Source organism: Passer domesticus, chromosome 6, assembly GCF_036417665.1.
Source record: "Passer domesticus isolate bPasDom1 chromosome 6, bPasDom1.hap1, whole genome shotgun sequence".
In the NCBI taxonomy this organism is placed as follows: Eukaryota; Metazoa; Chordata; class Aves; order Passeriformes; family Passeridae; genus Passer; species Passer domesticus.
The window spans coordinates 27,729,555-27,753,703 of NC_087479.1; the positions used below are offsets into that span (position 1 = coordinate 27,729,555).

Below are 24,149 nucleotides of genomic sequence, written 5' to 3' on the forward strand. Positions count from 1 at the left end.
AATTGGTGTAAGAGTGAACTTTCATTATATACAAGACTTGTATGGAACAACTTTTAGCATTCATAGAGATGTAGTGTTTATTACTTGAAAATGAAATGAAATGTTTCTTAATTTGAACCCCAAATTGAAAAGCTACAATAAGGTAAAGTTAATGCTGCAAGGCAGTGGACCATTTTCCCAAATGATGGGAAAATGTAGTTTTAATTATAAAACAGAGTCTGCTCAACTGTTATGGTCGAATTTTAAAATCTGAATACTTTCAAGTAAGAAACTATGATGTACAACTGTAGTACTCCTTGCAATAATTTTTTTTTCTGTGAATCTTCTTTCTTACCATTTTTACCTTCTCCTTTTCTGCAGTTTCCTTGTGATCCCCTGCATCATTCCATTCCTTCATCCTCTCTCCTCCTGTGTAAAATACTAGGTTTCCCCATAATGTTATTCTTAGCTCTGGCTTTTCAGTGTCATACAGTGAAACCAAAGCAACAGCAGTAACCAACATCAATAAATATTAAAAGATCAATGATAATTTAGGAAAGAAATCTATTGATTGTCTGTTCCTATACACAGTCTCTCAACTCATTAAATCATCATAAGTGAGGAAACTTGCATTTAAGAACACAGGAGCAGTGTTTATTGAATGTATTATATCTTTGTCTCAACAATCCCACCTGTTTTACCTGGACCTGTGTGTGGTCTTATTATTCATGCAACAATCACTACATAACTTAGGTTAACCACAGTTTTATTTATTCAAATTATATTAGACAACAATGTTGTTGTTATAAATATAAAAATATAACATAAAAATATCAAACCACATAAAAGTCTGTTAAAACTGGTCATAGAGAGACTAATCAACCTGGCAAGATCAGTTAGCATATTTTTAAATATCAGAGCAGAAATTCAGTAGACATTTCAGGCATATCTAGCAGTTAGATAAATTTCAATCTCAATTTTGAAACGGCTTGTAAACCTATGTCCTTTCTGTACTATCAGACATTGCTTAGCTCACAAATAAGACCCTGTAAGCCTTCTTTCTTTTGGCCACTCTGCTTGTTCTCTACTTTGGCTCCATAAGCTTTGGACACAGCTCTTGATGGGTAGTTAACAGACTCTTTCTTCAGGCCGTATCCACTCACAGAAATACTATGACAATGACACCTATTCCTACAGGTCAAAATCGTGCATCAGTTACAGCACATGTCTGATTCTGCAGCAGCAATATTTTCATACCCAGGACCTGATGAAGGTCCCTTTAGAACTGATGAAGAACTTCAAAGATAATGACAAGGAGATCTGGACAGTAGTCACAAAAATGTTAGTGTTGAGTAACAGTACAATACCCTCTTGATGTGTAAAAGAACAAAGTTTGTAAATTTGTTATGTTTGTATGTACTAATTAGAGAATAGTGCTTCAAGAAATCTGCTATTATAATTTTAAAAATAACTAAAATACTGTATTATTGATTTTCAGTTGCATATATCTTTTACTAATGGGGTTATCAATCTAGTTTCAAGAAAATGACCAAACACACTGACTGCTTATTGAAAATTATGCCCAGCTAAAAACTGAAAATTGTGCAACCATTTCTGAAGAGAAAACACATATTATATATTACTAGACAGTATATAGCTCTTGGACCCAGAGATTTCAAGTCACTGTAGAATTGTAAGATGGTACCATTCAGGACTGTTTAGTGAAATGGTAGTATGCAAGTGACAGAAAAGCGTCCTTCACACAGGACACTCTGTTCAGAAATCACCTAAGAATCAGCGTTAAGAAATGACTGAATTAAACCTGTGCTTTGTCTTCCTTTAGGCACAACAACTACCTCAGTCCAGTATCCCCAGAATGGGAAAAGTGCCTCAGCAGTTTCAAGCAGCAATGACCATCTTGTTCCAGGCATTCTGTGCTCCTAAGAGCCAGAGAGCCAGTGAGGAGAATTTGTACAACTACACACAAACAATGCCAAAATACTCATGCTTATCTGAAAGCATCAGTTATTCTATCATCAAGCCATAACAAACACCCTCAATTAATACTTTGGGATAAATAGAGCCTGCCCTATGCCAAAATTTTTCAAGTATTGTGAGGTCAGTTTGGTACACAGTGAGTAAAGAAAACCAAAGAAACCTTTTCCCTCTCAAAGCAGTATTCTTTTTGCTCAAAACACAAGAGTATACAGATATTTGACATAAAAATGCTTTGTCCTACCATATTTCAGATTCTATTTTAATGTTATATACCTTTTATGTCCATTACCAGTTTGGTTCAGGCTGGCAAAACTGCTGACTATGGAAGCCTATCACTGGGGCAGAGTTTAACTTCCATTTCTAAGATAAAAAAAGAGAAAAAAATCAGAATTCTTTGTGATCCATTTATAAAAAATACTACAGTGAGTTGTATCAGATTTTTAAACTTGAATTTTAAATTATTAAGCTTAATGTTTTTAAATGTTTGGTACCAATTATCTACAACATTTATTAGAAAGCCATGGAAGATAATGCTCCTTTGCTCTTAGAAATGATGAAGCATTTTCAACAATTGGAAACATTCTTTTAAAAAAAAAACAACAGGACCAAAACAACAAACAAAAAATTTGGGAGATTTACTGTATTCACAACAACCGTTTAGATCCTGGAATATTATAATTTTCTCATGGACACAAATAGCTTATTGGGAAATCCCCAACCAGTTGTACAGCTAACATCTGCTTCTCTCCAAATAAATACCAAGGAGCTTATCTGTGAAACTATGCTGTCACTATTTCAGATATCAGCTCCATTTTACTTACCAGTTCAGCCTTAACACAATACTAATCCCAGATTCAGTGACATTTGCATTTCCAACCCCAGTATCCTTTTACTTTCCATCACAGTCTACACAGTTCTTCCCAAATTTCATTCCATTGTATTTACCAGTCAGTTTTTCTCTTTCTTCCTTGGTTAATTAGTTTTCAATTCTTTGCTTTTGTTTCAGGAGAGAAATTACAGGAGCATGCAGTCCACTTTAAACATCATTTCAGCATCTGAAAATGGAAAAAAGAAAAAACATTTTCACTTTTGTAGACCTGTCTTTAATAATGCACATTTTGCTGCTTAATAAGAACACAAATAACATAGTCTATATTCAACTGTAGAAACAGGATATGTTCACTAATTCTTAATATAAACAGATTTGGCTGCATATTCAATGTTTAAGTCTATATAAAGAATATGTAACCCATATTAGACATGAGAGCTACTCTTCAAAAAATTTGAAGTTTCTGCTCTAGCATAGAGGTGTATGAGTAGACTGGGAAAGTGTAAGATGAAGGAAAGTGAAAAATTTTAGGGTCAGAATGCAAAAACGGGTATTGGCCTGATTCAACAACAAAGTGTATTTGCCTACTTTAACATTTGATCTGTTGCTGCATGCTGAAGAGATAAATTTTCAAGGAGGAAAATTTGTTATCTTCAGTTGTGGCTCTGGAAAGTAAGCTCTTCCACAGGCTTCTGCTCTGTGTTCAACTGCATATGGAGTCCAGCAGAAGTGCTCACGTGAAAGTGATCTGAGGCACAAAGGATTTATGTCAAATCACTTTATTCCTGGACAGGTGATGAATTCCTTTTGAGAAAAGATACATTTCTTACAAGGGAAAAAGAAAAATTACTATCTTTACATCCTTGAATTCATGTTGTCGTCTTTTCTGGATCCCATTAGGAACATAACAAACAGCTAAAGGCAGATAACTTTTACTCTGATCTTGGGAAACTAAAGAAGTTACCACAGTACTGAGCCCAAAAAGCTTGTGGGTAAACACTCAGTCTAAACTTGCAAACATCATTAAAGGTTACCTGTCACTTTCATGGCCTATTTATTCTAATGACTACTTGTTTTCACAGTGAAAATTTGAACTTTATTTTCACTCACGCTTTCTATTCAGTGACTACTTCTTTCTTTTTACTTTTTGCTTTTTTCTATTCTTTTCTCCTTGCCAAGATACACTATACTATTGAGCATATTGCCAAGCAATCTATTTTTCAAAATACTGATCATAGAATGAGATATGATATTCCACTACCTGCCTCAGAAAACCAGCAGTAAACATCTCATTGTAATCACCTGTGTTCTAGTCTCTTTGTAAACATATAGGAACTAAATTTTAGGTCAACAGCTTTAACCTAGAAACTACCACCATGAAGGTCAAACAAACTGACTTACAGAATATTCTCCATTGTTTAGGCATATTTTGCATTCATCTTTGCTGGCAGTGTGATTTTTTTAAAAATTAAAGCATGTGTGCCATAAAATTGCTTCTGTTGAAAAGATGAAAAATAAATTGACCATGCAAAAAAGGACCAGTTACATCACAGACAGAGAAAAGCAGAAAGGAATAAAAATTTTATGAAGGGGATGGTACTCATTCCTGATGAATAGAACAGAATATCATCTATGCAATGCAGAAAGCTGAATGACGAGAAGATCACAAGTTCAGAAACACATTGAAGTGGAGGGTCAACACAGGGAGAACATTCAAAGACCACTATTCACCTGTCATAGTCTGGCAATGTAGAGCAATTAGAAGTAATACTACAGCCACTGTACCTTGAGGGCAGCTTAGAGATGCTTTCATAATGTGATGTTACAGTGACATGCCCTGTTCCTTTACGTAGCCAGTCGCATAAACTGTGTAGCCGTGTCTGGCAAATTCATTTTTCCCCTGCAAGCTTGAGTAGTTCATGTACTGCTGAACTGATTTGTACAGGTGCAGTAAAACCTAAGCCTCCAGTGGTTTTTCCACCTGTGCATGTACAGATTAGCAACCAGGCATGCACTCTGTATGAGGTCAGATTCTGCTGTGAATGATTTTTTCCCTTCCCTGGCATCAGCACAACAATTCCCTGATCTCGAAGGATCATGAAATAGATGACATTTCAGTAAGTACAACAGGCCAGGTTGTACTCAGGATCACATCATGTGGTTCCACTGAATCCTTTTATAAATCGCATTTGTATATGACTGGCTGACACAGTGCTGGAAAAATCCTGCCCTCATCTATTCTGATGATTACAAAGGTGTATTCAACACAGCTGACCCACTAAACAAACAACTCAGCAACCTACAGCTTTTAAAAAATACTGTAACCTTTCTTTTTGAAAAAAGAAAGCTGTATCTGTACAGATGATGTGGAGCTGCAGGCATATGAGCTCTATCGCTTGATTTCACATCCATGAGAAAGCCAAGGACATGTAATTCTCAATATTTATACTGCTACCTCTGCTCTGGTTATCTGAGGAATTGCAAAGGAGCTGTGTCATGAATGAGTGGTTTAAGTTGCTCAAAGAATCACCACCAAAAATGTCAGCAAAAGTAGGTTTGATATGAATTTGTAAAAGCACAACTTTAAATCTGATGACAAGGTTCACTATGTTACTTACTATATGGATGAAATACGCAAAAGAAAATCAATTTCAAATTAAGCCTGCCTAGAAGACACATAAGCGTAAGGGAGACCCTCCTGTTGAGTGCTTTAGGTACTATTTTATATCCTTTAAGATAGGAGTCGTTAACCACGTCTGAGTCAAAGATTTGAAACTAGTAATATCTAAGCTCTCATTGGGAGTTTGGGAAGTAAAGGGGTCCACTCTGAACCTTAGATTCAAGAATGAAGCAGGGCTGCAGGATCTTCTAGTATGTTTCTCCCACGTTGACTCCTGTATAGAAAAGCTGGCTAGACCATGGGTTCATGGGAGCCTTGCAGTACTTCCCAGGCTGGAAATAAGCTGACAACAGTAAAATGGGTCCTACAAACAGGATCAAAGTAAAAGAAATCTGCAGATGTAAATTTTGGTCAAAAAAAAAAAAAAAGCAATTTGCAATGAAACAAGTTGTAAATCAGATCAACTACTGAATTTTCAAACGTACATGTATTATTTCCACACTACCTCTAGTACTTCAAACAAACCTAGAGGTGCCACGTATGCCCAGCTTAAGAGTCTTTCCATTGGTGTTTCAAACATTTACAGTTCACATTTCCACTGCCTTTGCACATCTTCAAGAGGAGGTTTTTAGGACTAAATATTGTCCTGCTATGAATGCTGCTTGTGCAAACGGGTGGGGCTGCACCGATTCCAAGAGCTGGGAAGAGTAACTCATCCTGGTTTTGGGTGGCAGGGTGCTCCTCCTTAACTCACACTGTGTCTAGAACTGGAAGCTGCTTTAGAAAAGCGGTGGGTACAACCTGTCCCTCGCTTCTTCCCAAAAAGCGCGGGGACTGCTGGAAGCGGCCGCACGATGCTGCCGGAGCGGCCGGCCGAGGCCGGGCAGAAGAGCCCCGGAGTCAGACGGGAGCTCCCGTTTTTCCGGCACTGCTTTCCGTCCTCAAGGGGCAGCTGCCGCTCTGCCCGGGAAAGGGCACCGTGCTGCTTGCCAGCAAGGGAAATCTCCCACTCTCCTCGGGCTCTGCCTCCACCTGCCTCTTGAGGTACTGCCCAACGGGGATCGCGGGGGAACAGGAGGCTATCAGCCCCGCCAGCACCGCAGCCCGCTGCCCGGCCAGGTGGGGAGAACAGAGCCGGCTCAGCCGGGCTCCGCCGCGGGGACCCGGCCGATGCCGCAGCGCTCGCTGCTGCCCGGGCCGCCGTGCAGTGCACGGCCGCCGTTTGGCGGCGGAGCGGCGCGGCGCGGCCCGGCCCGGCCCAGCTGGGCGCGGGCCCGTCCCGGCGGAGGGCGCGGCCCGGCCCGCCCCCGCGCCGCGCACGGCGCCAGCAGCCCGAGCGGCGGCACCTCCTCGGCGGCGCTGGGCTGGGCTCCCCCCGCGCGTCTTTCTCGCCGCCTTTTCCTGTCTGCATCCTCTCCGGTCCTCCCCCCCACCCCCCCCCGCCATTTTCACCCGGAGGAGCTCGGCGGGACTTTCCTGAAACTTCGCGGGGAAACTCGCCCGGCGCCTCCGGGGCGGCCGCAAACTTTTCGCGGCGGCGCCCGACTCTGCCCCTCCGTCCGTGACTCCTCGGCTCCGGCGGGAAGTTTCCGATGAGTGCCCCTCCGCTGATCCGGCCGCCCAGCCCGCTGCCGCCGCCGGGCGCTGCTGCCGGCGGCGGTGTCGCCTTCCACCTCCAGATCGGGCTGAGCCGGGAGCCGGTGCTGCTGCTGCAGGACTCCTCGGGGGACTTCAGCCTCGCCCACGTCCGGGAAATGGCTTGCTCCATCGTAGACCAGAAGGTAAGAAGAAGGCCCCAAAGCGAGCCCCCTCCCGCCACCCCGGACCCGCTGCCCGCGGGCGCTGTTGTTGGCTGTGAACTTTCCTTTCCCGGCGGCTCTGCTCCCGGGATAAACGAAACCCATCCCAACTTCCCTGCCGCCGGCCCCACTTCCTTCCCCCGGGTGCCCCACTTGTCTCTCTGCCGTGCCCCCCACGACCCCGGTGCGGACGAGGTTCTGTGCGGGATGCTCGCATGCGAGCTTGACTTTTATTTTGCTGCCAGGGGATGTAGGTGACTGCGAACTAAACGCCGTTATTAAAAACAAACTCCGGCCGGATCTATCCGCTGCTTTTTAGTGCTGCGGAAGGGGGGGCGCGGGGGGCAGAGAGCTGTCAGCTGTGATGGCAGCGCGGCGCCCCGGGGCAGTTCACGCTGTCCCGGCCTCTCCTGGGAAAGGAAAGTTTCCACTGAAAAAAAAAAAAAAAAAAAAAAAGGCAAACAGTAACAAGGAAAAACCAACCCGGACAGCCCAGGATTCAAAGCGGCGCGCAGCGCTTCGCCCGCCTTTCCTTGTGCCGGGCAGCCCGGCAGAGCCGCCGGCCGGCGCTGGGGCCCCGCGGTCGCTGCTGCCCGGCCGCCGCACGGAGCCGGCCCGGGGCGGGCGCTGGACGGGGCTGCGCGGTGCGGGGCCAGCCCCGGAGCTGGCAGGTGGCCGCGGCGCGGGAGGGGACTGAGTCAGCCCCGGCTGGCGGCTGTGGGTCGCTGTGGCGGCGGTGGGCAGCCCCGCTGCCCGCGGGGATGGCGCTCAGCGCAGCCCCTCCGCGGCGGCACCGTCGGCAGGCGCGGTTCACCTGCGCTTCGGTGAAACTCGCGCTGTGCGCTGAAATCCACCGGGCTTCTGCCTCAGCCACGCTGCCTTTGTCTTCCTGATTTCTCTGTTTTTATTTGTATGATCAAGTAAAGTTTTACTTTATACGTCTTTGTTGTGTGAAAGGTCCATAGGTAAAAGTATCATAGTGATTGCAAAGCAGAAAAAAGCCAGCCTAAATATTCAGGATGATTATAATGGAAAAAAAAATTCTTTCTCTTCCCTCTTTGTTTTTACCGAGGTAAAAAAATTTCAGACAGGGATTGGTTGTGGTTTTTTTTTTTTTTTTTGTTCTTTAAGTTGATAGCTTTGCCTTACATCTCCGTAGATCATCAACCTGATCTTCACTGAATTGTGGAACTCTTTTGTTGAAGAACAACTAATGAAGTGTTTTTAAAAAAGTATAAAATATGCATAATTTTTTCTAAATTTTGCATTCTTCATAGTTGAAGAAATGGATACCTGCTTTTTTAAATTAAATTTTGGAGAAAGGTCTACCCTTTCACGTTACCATATTTATTTTTAAAGCTAGGCCAACATTTGTCACTTGGTCACATATACATCTGAAACAGCTTAAAGACATTCCATATATTACCATTCAAAAGTTATTATGGTAGCAATAATGGAAAAGCTAAGATTGTTGTATTCATTGTTTCTATTTACTGTTCATGAGTAGTTTATTAATTAATGGGCTTACTGTAAGCTTGATTTTAAACCTCATTTTCTAACAATGTACCATTGTGTAAAGAAAACTAAATGTGCTGGCCTGTGCTCAAATAGTCAAACTTACTTGTGTGAGTACTGACATAAAAATTTTGAACACAAGTTTGTTGCAGTTTCTTAATTGCATAAAAGAGAGCATCATATAGCTGCTTCTCTGTAGGGCACACTTGAATGAGGAACTTTCTTCTAGTCACAGTTTCTCATAGCCAAAATATCTGCTTTCCCGAAGCTGTCAAGAGGGAAGTGGCTCAAAGAAAGGGAAAACTGGAAGAAAGATAGGCTTTGATTTGTTTGTTTTTATTTTCATTTCTTGCTAAATGGTGGCCTCTACCTCCTCCACCCTGCAGAGCAATTCATATGTTGTTTAGTCCTTAGAGTCTCCATTTTCAGCTTAAGACTGCATGTGTGTATACACTATATACATGATTTCATTGTTTCACTAAACCTGGTGGGATTGTTTGCATATTCAAAGCTACTTGGCATACTGGTAGAGCCTTAAAAAAGTTTTGTGCTGTCTAAAACTGTTACAAGATAACTATTTGTGTGTTGTAGGTTCATGATTTTATCTTTTCCTGAAATGATTTGCAGTGGTGTCTACTCTTGATTTTGTAACAAAGATGTATTTGCTTATCACAGTCAAGCAGGAGACTACACTGTGAAGAATTTTATATTGAAATCTCATGCTATTTTTGAAGTTTTTCTGGCTCTGTAGAGTAGTGGTCAACCAGGTAACAATTTCCTTTGAAACTTTCTATTTGGTCTGGACAGTGGAAGCAGTATATAAGGATGAGCAATTGTGGTTTTGTTTTTCTCAATGGTTGTCATCTTAGACTGCTAAAATCAACACTGTGTCTGTAGTGTGCTGTTAAATATTTAAGCACCCCTCTTGCACACAGCTTTATTTTTAGGATTGTGCTGACTTTTCTTCAGTATCGGGGTCAGATGATCTGCTTATAGGGAACTTCTTCCATGTAATGTGGGCATACCTGATTTCAGATGATTATGACCCTTACTCTGCACAGGTTTATGCACCCATTTATTTACTCCTGCTCAAAATTTATGTTAAATTGAAATAAACCTCTCAAAGTGTGCAGAATGGAGCATATGCAGGCCTGAGTAAGGTGTTAATACAGTGTGTGTGTATATAGATACATTTATGGGTGCATATATGTATACACACTCTATTTCTATACATTTGTGTGGTGTTTTTGTATGTAAATAATATACATGTGAGTTCACATGTATAAAACTTAATGCTATGCATAATTTAGAAGTTTACATTTCTTTATAAAGACGTATTTGCATTTACTTACATTAGAGTAACTTTTGTACTTCAGATGCCGTCTTGTTTTCAATTTTGGTGGAGAGTATAATTATATTGATGATCTAATGTACATGATGTGTAAAATGGAATAAGCAAAGTCTGGTTTTTCTCTATTTTCCATGAGAGGCATTCCTTCAGATAAAGACACTTCCTTTACAAATCTGAAGATGAAATGGTACATACCAATTTCTGGCGTAAATTCAAATACATTTAAATCTCTTAAGAAGTGTTCTGAAGACAACAAAATTTGATTCTTTTGAGTTTGTGTATTTTGCTTGTCTTGCTTAGAACTGGTGACATGAAAACCTTGAGACTTGTCAATGTGGGATTATTTTTTCTTCAGTTAAAATGGATCTTTAGCACTTAAATGATGATGTAGTTGGCAAGAAATGAGGATCAGTTTTAAAATATATGCCAGTGTTTGACTTCTCGGCTGACTCCCCCACAAGAACAGTGGGAGGATATTGTAAAATACAATCTTTGTTTTCTGAAGGCAAATAGTATGAATTATTGCCCTTTTTTGTGTTAGCTGCCCGCAGTAAAACCACTTCTCCAGGACAAAAGTGTAATGCAAAGCACACTTTAATTATATGGAATTACCATGTTAGCAAAGACTTTTTATACTAACAAGACAAAGAAAATAATCTTTATGCAACTTTTTAATTCATTGTCGGAACCCAGAGCATCTCTCTGGATGCCCTGGATGTCTCAAAGCCCTGGCAGGGGCTCGGAGACCCTGGCAGGAAGCCAAAGACACCTGAAAATTCGATCTTAATTCATGGAGCAAATTGCCAACCTTATATGAAGAACTACGGGTCACAAAAGTTTAAGTAGCATAGTAGTAGGAATCACAGGATGAAGGGAAAAATTTTTGGAGCACTGTACAGGGGGGTTTTGTAGGTTGTACAGGGGGGTTTGAAATTCTGTACATGGGGGTCAGGAGTCCCAAGATGGAGGGATTTGGGCGTGCCCTGTCCTTCTTCTTTCTTCTCCTTGGCATCCATGTTCAGGATGATGTTGGCATGTGTGGATTGGTTCATAGAGAAAGTGCACTTGCCAACAAGGGCAGAAAAAGTATTGGGAATTAAAGGTAAATTTCTAATACGTAGTTTTCACTATAAAAGAGACAACTGCCCCGTGGGCGGGGGAGAGTGCCTTTGGCTGTCTTGCTGATCAGACCTCGGCTGGACAGACAGAAAAACTTTGTAGATAAGAAATAATAAACTCAACTGAAGACTGAAAAGCAAGAGTCCAGACTCCTTCTTCGAGAGCGCAGCCTGCCCAGAACCACTTTTTCCCGTGCTGGGGCAGAGACAAGTAACAGCCGACCCCGGCAATTCATGGGAGTTTAATTTGAAGGGGATATTATTATTCGTATTTTGTGTTTATTGAAATTCTTCATCATCATTATAGCTCACATATGATGAGTTAAGGTACTGTAGTGGCATTGCCAAGTTTTGGAAACTTTGAGTTTCTCAAGTAAATTCATAAGGCAGTGTTATATGACTTGAGAATGTGTACTGTATAAAATTGCTCTTAGGTCATCCGTTAAGATCGTATTCTGGTTTAGGCCTTCAGCACTTGCAGATTCAGAAGTTGTGAGGAATACAAAAATCATAAGTACAAGAAAAAAATGTGATCAGAAATAGAGGAATTAAGATTTGAGCTGCATAGGCTGTATAGTTCAGACTCATTTATAAAAATGGTATTGCTGATGGTTCAGTGGTTTGAATAATTCTGCAATTTTACAGTGGGAAAAAAATTAATAAAGAGGGAGGCCATTCTGGGAAAGGGAATGGACAAAAAGAAAAGTATTTGGTTCAAGTAGCATACTGCAACTGGAATATGTGTCCAGATTCATCTTTACGTAAGGTTATCTGTATTAAATTAGGAGAATTGCTACAAATTGAATCAAAAACCATTTAAAGAGTATTCCTGAGAATTGATCCAAACCAAACACATTCAGGAACAGGTATGCATTTACTTTTGCTTCTAGTTGTCATTATAAGGAAAATCTAACTTATTCTTAAATAAATTTTAAAAAATGAAAATTAAGTCAGTTTTGTTTTCAGCCTGGAATCTCTTGTGGCCTGAGCAAAGAAAGGAGAAAACTTTTTCCAAAGGTTGATGTGAAAATGTATTTATCTTTTTCTGCAATGTTTTTAAGCAGTCATGGAAAACATGTGGGGTTTATATGAATCATGGGGGTTTTGTTTGTTTGTGGGTGTTTTTGTTTGGGTGGGTTTTTTTGTTTGTTTTCCCCCCAAACCTACACATTCTCCTAAAATAAACAAAATCCTGGTGGTAATGAAATCAATTCCTTTAGAGTCGGATAGGGACTCGGTGCACATGAGGTACTATAGAGATTTTTTGCTTCAGGATAAACAGAGAAACTGACATGTTTTTACCATGCTGACCAAGAGTTATATATCTTCATCCAAACATACAAATGTAAACATTTCATGTATTCACAACACTGTTGTCTATGTTCCAGAAAAGTTATTACAGGTGTGGTGTTTATTTGTGATAGTTAAATTCTCATGGTGTCTTTTACTGGTATACACTGGTAACAATGTGTTAATTTTTTTTTTCCATGAAGTGAGTTTTTCTCAGCACTGAATGTTTTCCTCCGCCTGTGTTGTGGAAGTATCAAGTTGTTAAATAAAATTTGAGAAATGGAAGGTGCCTTGTTATTATGCACATAAACATTTTCCAAACTCAAGGGAGACTTTTGATGTTTACAGTTTAATCCTTTATTGACTTTACATTTATTGTTCTTCACTCTGAAAACTGTAGGTCACTGTATGTAACATTAGTTTGTAGCTTAGTTATAGTTACTTTTGAACCATATCTGAGAGGATGCTAGTAAAATATAATTTCAGTGAAAGGGAGTCAGTCTGAGTTAGGTTGAAGGAGCTAGGGTTTGTAAGAAATGTTAACTCTTTTATGTAATCTTGTATGCATCCAGATAAGGAAAATAGGTTTAATACCACAAACCTGTGTAGAGCATTTGAGAATTTCCTAGCAAATGATTAAAGACTATTGAATGCGTTGTCATAGAATAAAAAATAAGATGGAGCTTTAGATAGAGGACAGGCTTGTAACCAAAGCACTTCACATCTTCATTTTTAAAGGAATTACAGAAGGAATTGCAGAAGGAGTGTGTTGATCTTGTGTTATTTCTCCTGATGATTTCCCCCGGAAATACATAATTTCCATAACGATTTAAAGGAAGTAGAAGATGAATAGGCATTTGAGATACTTCTCTCATTGCTGACGAGATTCAGCTCTGTTGCTGGAGAAAGGATGGAATTTAATGAATGAAGTTGCAGCATTTCCCAAACAGAGGTGCCATATGGAAATACTATGGCATGTGCTCAGTGAATTTGAAATACCCAAGGTGTGACTGTCCCATAGAAGACTTACTGAGAGTAAACCACATGATCACCTGAGAAGGCACAGAAAGCCCAGTGTGTCCTGGAAGCGTGGTAGGTTTCTGAGATCTCTGCTGTGAATTGTGCCAAACACCCTGGCATGTGTCAAATCCCTGTAAGGATTTGCTCAGACTTTGACTATAGGTGTTTTCCTGTGATTTCTGGAAATCTTTCACAAACATCTGAAATTAACTGGTTCTTCTTACCTAGGTTTTCTTTTCCCTCCTCTGTGTTTGGAGAAATCTGCCTGTGTGGTTACCATATGTTTATCTGTGTTTACTTGCAAGGAAAGCAACACGCTTAGTGAAGTCTGCATATTGTTACTTTTGGTGTCTTATTTTTACTGTATTTTGTATATGAAACTATTTCAGTTAAAAACTTCTGCCAAATGTGTGCTTGCTTTTTTTAGCGATTATGCTAGCAATTATTTTTAAGATACAAGAAGGTAAAATTAAAAATTAGAGTAGAGACAATTTTCAGTCTCAATGTACTCAGTGTATGTCTCAAGCAACCTGTGATAAGCACATGAATTGTTTGTCGATTTTTTGAAATTGCAGTTGTGTAGGTCATCTCTGGCTTCTTGACTGGTTGACATCAGACATGTTTATGTTGATGTTATGTAATATGGTTGCAGTTACATAGTTGCAATCAAGTATATAATTAAAATGTCTCTTTCAAATGTTTATCCGAAGTGCAGGTGAACTGACCTCTGAAATACTTCATTAATCTTCCCTGTAGAACAGTGTGGCTGTATAAATGGTATATCTTTATGTATATCTTTAGTAGTGCTAGCAGTTGACTTGTGTATGTTTCTTGCTGCTTGGAGGAAGACTTCCCTTTCTTCTGGAGCTATTGCATGCCTTTTGCATACTGTCATTGTCATTTGTAAAGTCTTTCTTATGGTGTGTTCTGGTAAAGTCATAGAATGATTAGTGGTTGGAAGGCACCTTAATGATCACAGAATCACAGAATGGGTAAGGTTGCTCAGAGCTGGCTTCTGGGCTGCAAGTGTACATTGACAGCTCATGTTGAGCTTTTTGATCCACAAACATCCTGAAGTCTTTCTCCCCAGGGCCAAGCCCCTATCTCAAGCCTGTCAGGGACCCTCTGGATGGCTTCCTTTCCCTCCAGCTTGTCAACTGCACCATGCAGTTAGGTGTCAGCAGCAAGCTTACTGAGGATGCTCTCAGTCCTGTTGTCCAAGTCACCAACAAAGATGTTAAAAATGTCCATTTCAGCAACACCCCCTGAGGAGCATACACTCCTCGCTGCTCTCTGTTGCATATTGAGCTGCTCAGTGCAACTCTAAGTGCTACCATCCAGCCAAATTTTATCTGCTGAAAGGTCCATCCATTAAATCCAGATCTCTCTACTTACAGAAGAGAATGTCCTGCAGGACAGTGTCAGCTGCATTGCACAAGTCCATGTATATAATGTCCTGTGCTCTTCCCTCACCCACTGCTGCTGTAACCCCACCCATTGTAGAAGGCCACCAAATTTCTCAGGTATGATTTGCCTTCAGTGAAGCCATGTCACCAATGTACCAATCATTTTATTATTTTCCATGTGCCTTAGCATAGTGTCCAAGAGGAGCTGCTCTCCATGATTTTGCCAGGCACTGAGGTGAGAAAATAGTTGTTTCATTTTTGCATATCGGACTTGAGTGTTACTTTTGCAGGGTTAGTGGTAGAGGTGCTGCTAGAAAGGCTGCCTATATTTTGAAATCCTGTCTCACTTGCTACAAAATAACCTGCTCTGCTCTGGCATCCCTTTTGTTTACATTTTCCTTGCTTGTGGTTTGGGATGAACGTCCAGGATTTTGCAGACCAAAACAGATTTCTTTCAGTGGGTTTCAACTTTTTCCTTCTTCATACACTTTTAGTACTGCTAAATGAGCTCTTGCTTTTTGAGACTTTTCTTTCTTCTTAAATATTTATATCCAGTAAATGGTCTAAAAATTATGGCAGACTTGTTGTCACTCAAAAACTATAATTAAAATAAATTATGCATATCAGCTTTTGATCATTGAAAGTATAGAATATTGATGTATGCATTTCATGAAAGTAAGCTACTCCATGAAACAGATTTTTTGCTTTCTAAATGCTCTTCTAGTTTTATGTGCTGAAACAACATGTAAGGTTGGCAGTGTAGTGTAGTGTATCACACTATGTTGAGATAATACTGTGGATATATTGCAATGACTTATGCATAGATGTAAAGTTAGGCATAAATTAAAGTGTATATCTCTGTTGTCTGCTTTCTGTTCCTCCACCTATTTGTGGCTTCCTTTTTCTTGTTCCTTGTACATGTTTTCTTCGGCTGAGGAAAATTTTGTCAAGAGGTGAGCTTTCACTTCTCCAACTATACAATGTTTATATTTGTGTTGTGATTGTATCTCTTATGCAGCCTGTTGTGTGTGCCTCTTCTGGAGTCAGAACCACATCATAAACACGATTATAAAATTCAAGATAAAACATAGGTAATTATTTTGATAGAAAAATATCAAATTTTTTTTTTTTAATTAAGAAGCATGAATGTACGTCATCTAATCTGGTTCTTGGCTGTTTTCTAAGAGAAGAGGCGTTTAGAGACTTTCTTTACTGGTGGGCATAAAAAGTTCTCCCCAGTGTAATTTTAGGCACAAGGTATATACTAAAGATCTACTCAGAGAAGCTGCTAATCATGACCACAGTTGCCAGCTTTAAGCCTCTACCTTGTACATTTTCAAAGAGCTGTATCTGAACATGTCCTGTGTAGTCTGAAAGAATATTCTATTTCATCTTTCTTCAAATTACTTTTTAAAAAGTCAACCTTTTGACCTTTCTGAGAGAAAGAATTTTTTCCCAAGTGTTAGAAGGAGTTTTTGTCAACAGCTTGTCAGATGCAAAAGCCCAGGCAAGACACAGCTGGGTCTGGGAGAAATGTTCTGGCTATGAGGGAGTTTGCCTGAAAGATGCTTGTCCATGAAAATCAACTTACCTACAGCCTAATCTTTCCTTCTGAGAAACCCCTTTACATAACAACAGAAATACTAGTGGTCAAGCATACCCTGCTCTCCCTGTCGGCAGTGCTGCATGTCCTTATGTAATTTATGGCTGCTAGCTTAAGGCTGAAGCATTTCTTGAAGCCCCATAGAACCTTGAGCCACAAATGGTTAAACTTCTTAAACTGTGTTATTAATCCATGAAGTGAGGGTCTGTGTCATGAAGGAAACCTGACTGATAAGGAGACGACAGTATGAGCTGTAATAATTTTCCTATTTTGCTCTGAGATTCAGCCCCCTTTTGCATCAGCTTTTGAGGGCTGGGTTACAGGTTTGCTGTCTGTATGGCAGGACTCCAGGTGTGCTGACCATGCTGCCTAATGTTGCAGGTGCTGTTCTTACCTCTCTGAGCATTATGTGTTGCCACCCAAAATCAAATCCATCTAGGAAAATGTGAAAATACGAGAATAGTAAAAACACACATCCTGCAGATATCTGAAAGGTTGAACTCATGCTTTTGTTCTGTTATATTTATTATACTTACCTCTAAATAGAAGGAATGCAGCAAAATATGTAGAATATGAGTAGGAGTCTGTTAAATTCCAAACCCACACGGTTTTCTCTGCATTTTTTCCTAAAGAGTTGGCTGTCCTATGCTTAAGAAAAAAAGTTGAGTGAAAATTGAAACAATCTGGTCAAAGTCTCTGTACGCTTGTAAGGATGGAAGGAATTAAGTTGGGGAAAAGATCTCTTGATTTTAGACTGTGTGATTTCCTGATTTCTGGAGGAAAATTAAACATTGCTATCGGTAAATTATCTTTCTCATGTAACAGTGTGCCTGCAGACCATTTTGTCACAAGGCAAATCATCATCGCAGCAAGAGTTCAGGTAACTGTAAGAAATTGTCAGGCAGAAAATATAGTAAAATCAAATAGTTCCGAAAATAAAAATGTCTTATACATCTGGACATGTCTCTCTGGTATATCTTTAATCTGTGTTCATGATCATGTATCATGCCATGTGGACTTGACCCAGGGATTGACATGTTTTTCAAACCTTGCAAAGAAATGCCAGTGTCCTGACTTTCTCAAACTAGCTTAAATGATCATCCAAACCTCCACTTGGTTTCTTTCATTTATCTACTTTTATTTAGCAAATCCAGCAAAACTGGGGAGGTTCTGAGCTGTATTCTGGTGCTAAATTGGTTCTTGATGTAAACCGTTAAGAGGAGTTTACAAAGCTGATAGAGCTAAATAAACTCTTCCAGCTGGTGACAGAGGCTGAAACCAGGAACTGAGAGTTATGATTTGAAAGAGATTCAGATTGGACATTGGGTAAGAATCTCTTTGATAGGAGAGTAGAGCAGTATTGCAACAGGTAGCCAGAGAGACTTTATCCTTAATTTTTGGACTTGGATAAACAAAACCTTGTGTTCATGACAGTTCAGCTGTAAGAGAGAAGTCAGACTAGATAACTTTCAGAGGTTCTGATGTTTCTGTGATTCTCAGAGTATGCAGTAATCTTTGTTTGTATTTATCCATTTGTTGCATTAATACCTAATAGATATTAAGTGGCCTGTAGTAGAATAGAACCTTTTTCTATATTGCTGTATTTTTGTGTACAAGGAAGAAGTCCCTCCCTTCAGTACTTTACAGTCAAGATGTACTGGACAGCTGGTGATTACATCACATCTTAAACTGCACTGAATGATATCTCAGCATATAAACCCAGCAGTTTATTGGCAGTATCTTTGAAAAAAAAAATCCTATGAGAAATCTGTCTTAGGTGGTGGGCAAAAGCACAATAATTCCTTAAGGAAAATTGTTAGTAAAAACTTCACCAAGCCTTTCCATATGAAATAAAGACCTCTCATCTTACAGATTAGATATAAAAAATAGTTAGAGGAATGGCCTGCTGAGTTATTTATTGTTATGGAATGGTGATGGGTTGGTCTGTGCAGAGATTAAAGGAAGGATTGATACAATGAAGTAACACACCCATCTGTTGCAAAATTTGTTTCAAATGGAACAATGTACAACTTTTCAAGGAAGGAAGATGATACATGGTTTGAGAAGTGAACTGATGAGTACATGTTTGATTTATCTGTCTTTGCAGGGAGGACATGTGCATGTTAGAGGTGTTTTGCAGGGCAGAAAATGCATTATTTATTAGGGCTTAGTGGGAAGACCAAGGTAACAGCCCAACTAAAATTAATGTTTCTTGTATTGCTTCTTGTTTTAACTCCTCTTTCACCTGTGCTTATTTTTTCTGTCCTTCTTAACAGGCTCTTATTGACTGGTGACATTATGTAATCTAGGCATCTGAAGTTAATATCCTGGACTGGTAGATGGTTGAGTAAACTAAGGCCATGCAGTTCAAGCTAGTTTGGCTGCTGAATTCTTCAACATATTTGAATGTGCTGTGTATTCACAGTTAACACATATGTGCAATTGTATGTTTAAATTGAAGAATGTTAACAACACCTGGTAACATTCAGAGCACTGTTTCATACTGCAGTCACATAATTTTGTTTAATACCTTGGTCTACCCAGAAGTGAATGATTTATGTTGTTAAAAAAGGAAAAAATAAATTTGTGTCAGTTTTACTAACAGTTGAGCAAGTCTCATTTTTTAAATATAGCGAAGAGTAAAAATCATTTTGAAGACTGATGTGTGAAACAAGAACTTCTAAACTTTTTTTTTAAAGCTACTGAAAATCGCACCTGTTTGTTCAAAGGTGGCCTAAGAAATAAAACTTCATCTCATCAATTTAAAAGGTCAACAAATATCTGCTTCCTTATTTGAGAGTTAAATAATCAGTATGTAAAAACTTGATAGAATATATTTGGAGATACCTTAGGAGAAGATCTGAAGGAAAAAAAAACAAACTTGTTGGTCTCATTGATATACAGAGTATATCTCCATCAATTGCTGGTGAGTCAAGCTACACTGCTTAATTTAGAAAGCATATTTTTATTCTGGCAACTGAGTTTTCGAGTAAAAATGTCACCACTTTCCCCCTCTATTTAGCAGTACAAGAGAGAGTTTCTGAAAACAACAAAAAATCGTTACATAACAAGAGGGGCTTTCCAAAGAGCAAGGCGAAGCTTAACTTCCATCTTTTGAAAAGGAATGCATAAAAATCTTTTCACTAGTATAGCTTGATTGTTATCCCCTTCTTTTCCTTACATTTATAAATATTACTATTTTCTTTTAATCCAAGAATGATGCTATTTTTTTATTCCAAAACATTATCAGTTGATCATTACCTAAAATCAGGGACAGCAGTTGTCAATATACTGTTCAGTGACGGTAAAGCACCTAGTCAGGGAAATCTCCAATGGCCATTTATCTGCCTTTCTCCACACAATTACTACCCAGAACCTTCTTGGGCTGAGTGCACCAGACCTCATTCGCACTTGGTAGCCCTGTAAATGACTCCAACGCTTTTTGTCATTTGTTAAATGCAAAAAGAAACCAAAAAGCCTTTGAATACATACACTGAAGTAAATTGTCATGGTGAGAGAAGGAAGGGCTTTTTATTTTTTTGGTTGAATTTTTGTTCAGGAAAAAAAGTGAAGCACATTTTGTTCTTCTGTTCTTTATGTAGTATGTATATATTTGCTGTGTGTTTTCAATTACGTGCCAGTTTGTACTACAGCCAGGTAAGCAAGGTACTATTGCTACAAAGAGAAATTTCCGCTAGCAGCTCTAGAAACAGAGGCATGATTTGGAAGTGGTTATTTGTCTTAGTAGATACTTGTTTTCTTCTGACAGAAGGCAAAAAAAAAGTCTTTCCACTTTACCTGTATTTATTTTCACATTTCTGTTTCCTTGTGTGCAGACTTGCTTATGTCACACAGTTTCAAACACTGTTTATCTTTTATCCTCTGCTTTTTGAAACTACATTGATGTGTCTCAGCTGTTTTTTCTTCTGCCAAATCCCTAAGTAATGACAGAATGGTGCTTTAAAAATTAATCAGACTGTTTCTGGGGGAATGAAAGAGTGATCTGCATGTGATCACTTTATCCAAAGAGAAGAAAAATAGTCAAACACATAAATTAATAGTACATAAAAAAGCTTAAGACTTAGAAGTGTGTACACTGCTGTATTTTGTTAAAAGTTCCTAGAGCTCCTCAATTTTAATTTTCAACCCGTTTTTAAAATGTATTACTACACGTGAATCAAATGTGACTCATAAATGTGAAGGCATGTTGGATGTAGTTGTGTTAGAGTATTCAAAAATTCCTTTAAATTCAAATTGAATTTTGAAGTGTTTCTAAAGCTGTGTAGCATCATGGTTTTCAAAGCAAAATGTTCTCATTTTCCACTTTTTTTTGGTCCTACTTAAAGATTTGTAAATTAATTATATATTTTTATCTCTTACCAGCAAGTACCAGCTTGCTACAGGCAGGAAATAAATTACTAATTTGTCTTGTGTTATTTTTCCTACTGAATATATGTTGCAATTTTTTTCAGTGTCACTATGGCTATGCTGACCCCTTTTCTTGATAAAAAATAATAATAAAGGAAGTCTCAATTTCACTGTAACTAACCAAGAAAAGAGCCTGAGTTAAGAAAAGATGATGAGTTCTGTACTTTTCCTCATGTGTTTCCACTGTTTGGTTTTATATATGGGTTTGAGTGAAGTAATGGATCATCTGAGACAGTAGATTATCTTGTGTGGATTATGTGGAAATCAGTTGTAATTTCCCTGAAGAATGCCTATACCTTACAGTTTTTTTGGTAAAATCTGGCTGAACTTTTTGCATACTGAGGAAATGTGAAAGTGTGCTAATTTTGCATGCTTTTTCAATGATATTTTGTGCAATCTCTCTAGAGGCCTTCTAAAAATAGATTTAATATAATTAGGATTTATCAATAGAAATCTATCCATAAATACGAAAATTATAATGTGATCTCTCCTCCCCAAAATCAAGAAAGTGAAAATCAATTTAATGAACCTGAGGGCTATATGAAGACATTTCGGTGACTTCTTATCCATCAGTAATATTCTTTGTAGGAGTTAAGTAAATGGGATGGTTGTTGAACAATGCTTGTTCAGTCAGCTTGACAACTACAGCCTAAAACTATCAAATCTTGCAGTCTCAAGTCTCAAATCTTGTAATCTCAAGTCTCTCAGTAAAAGTGGTCTCCTTTTTCCTATTGGACAAGATTCAGAAAACTGCAGCCTTGATTTTTTGCTAAAATATTTAGGATGTCTCCAAGATCAATTAGACTTTGCAATATGGTAGCAGGTACAGATATGTTGCATATGGTAAGGCATACTGTATTTCAGTTGTAAACTGATTTAAGTTTTTTGTATTTGTGAGGTTGCTTCTTAAAAGGTTGGAAGATCCTTCTGGTTGAAAGCAGCAAGCTGGAGTGATTTTCCAGAATCTTCGGTCTAAACTGACCAGCATGTCTAAAAACATAGAAAAACATAGAAAATTGCCATGCTTTAATAGGATAAATTGGTTCATGCTTCACGTATATTGGACACTTTATGATATAGTAGTAGAACATACATTTAAAACCATAGGTCATATTATTTGTACTTACAGTCGTAAATCTGAGCAAAAACTAGATCCTCTGAAGTTATCTTCAATTTGAGCATTTTGTTTTTATAATATTAGTATGCATGAATGATTATGAAAAAGGGTGTGCAGGTGAATGGGTGTGCTCTTGCTTATCATACACTAAACCTAATTTGTTTGGTCTTTTTCTCATGAAATGTGGAGGGTGTCTCAACTAGAGTTCTGATAATTTCTGATTGCATCCATTTTTTTCCCTCTCTCTCCAATTAAAAATCAGATTACATTTTGTGTGACCTGCTTGGGATAATTGTGAAGCAGAAGCTGGGTTGTTATGACATAAGAAATCAGTTGAGTAAGCAATGACCAATGCAATTAGAATAGGTAGCTTAATTTGAAAAGTAGGGGGCAAGATGAGAGAAAATAGCTGGAAATGTGTTTATGTTTTGGGAATATTTGACTGAGAGCAAGGACAACTTGTTTTTGAACTACAGAAACTACAAAAATATAGGTCTAGGTTAGCTATATAGCATTTTAGAGTATTTTGGTTTGTCTTTATGGAGAAGGGATTGTAGAGGAAGAATTCTGCAACAGAATTAAAGATTCGGCTTACCAAATTAATTTAGTTCAAAAAAACTTTGCAACTCAATCTGACGAGCTTAACTGAAGAGTGTCAGTTACATTTTTATTTCCAGCTTTTTGTTAAGAGGATGTAATTTATTCCCATAGACAAGCATAAATATTACATTTCATGCACTGGACAATGTATAATTAAACTCAGAAATAGTATGCTAAAAAACATACAAGGAAATGCTGTGCACAGTTTTAGTCCAGAATGAGACTTGTGTTTTAATCTTGACTGTGTTCTTCCAAGGAGAACAAATTTGATTTAAATTGACTTGGAAAACACTGCACTTTTGCTTTGGTTAGAGTTTGAAGCTGTAAAACTTTAATGTGATTTGACTTTACATCTTAAGAATATAATTATATTTAAAGGAAGACTTTTACTGAATACAAACATAGTAATGTCCTTAATGCTCTCTGTAGCTGCCACAGATTTTCTCTTTGTGTCAGGATGAGGATAGTCACCTGCATTCCTTAAAGTAAATTAAGCAACAATAAAATAAATACTTGAGCCTGGATGGAAGTGGTCATTTAGATCTGATCTCAAAGCCTTGAGAAATAGTTGCCTATGAACTTTTAATTTGCCATGCACTTCCAGTGTTAGGTTGTTTTCTGTTTGTTTTTCCATCAACTGTTTGCACATGCATGCTTCTTGCATAGTTCCCTGAATGTCAGCCAGCACTTGAGGGCACTTGAGATTGTGTATCTACAAAAGGAATCTGTTTCCTGGGGAACCTGAACTTTTTTCTTCTTTTACATTTAGAATTCTTTTTGTGCAAGCCCAACAATTCTTTCAGAGCTGTAGAAATACTTAGATACCGATTTTAGGAGACACAAGTAACATGTGAATGAGTTCTTACTAGTCAGTGCATGTGCTATTGTAGCTGCAAGGAACAACCCTTGGAAGAAACAGATTTTCAGAGCCTCTCCCCAGCATTAGATGAGTGAATAGGATTTTTGGAGTGAAAACTAGGAAACAAAAACATAGTGGAATTTACTGACTGAAATAATACATGAAGAAGTGTACCCATTTAAAAAATAAACAATATCTATTAATTTTTTTTAACCTGAGAATAAGATACGCTATAAAATGTGCAAACTGAGTTTGCACATTTGAAAAAGTAGAAGACAGGGCAGAGCTGTAAAACTGTTGACATCTGGTTCTTTATGCAACATCTGTATCTGGAACCACTTACATGCTATGTTCTAATTTATTTGCAATAGTAGAGCAGGAAATCATGTTTGTATAGCTCACTGCACAAATACATTGAAGTAGTGAATGTCTAGTAGATTTAAAGTGATAGGTCCATGCTAGAGAAGGCCAACATGAAAGTGCAGAATCATAGAATGTTAAGGGGTTAGAAGGGAAATTAAGGGTCATCTAGTCCCACCCTGCTGCCATGGGCAGGGACACCCCCCACTAGACCAAGCTGTTCAAGGCCTTGTCCACTCTGGCCTTGCACGCTGCCA

The 24,149-nt window shown here is 38.8% G+C and overlaps 1 protein-coding gene across 2 annotated transcripts in view; it reads left to right on the plus strand.

Annotated features, from left to right (window-relative positions):
• The first annotated feature begins 6,748 nt into the window (after nucleotides 1-6,748).
• PRKD1 (protein kinase D1) overlaps nucleotides 6,749-24,149 on the plus strand; it is a 114,777-nt gene continuing 97,376 nt past the window's right edge. For both annotated transcript variants that reach the window (XM_064424065.1, XM_064424066.1), the window contains exon 1: nucleotides 6,749-7,207. In XM_064424065.1, coding sequence (XP_064280135.1) covers nucleotides 7,019-7,207 — 189 coding nt within the window. In that variant the 5' untranslated portion in view covers nucleotides 6,749-7,018. The remainder of the gene's footprint in view (nucleotides 7,208-24,149) is intronic.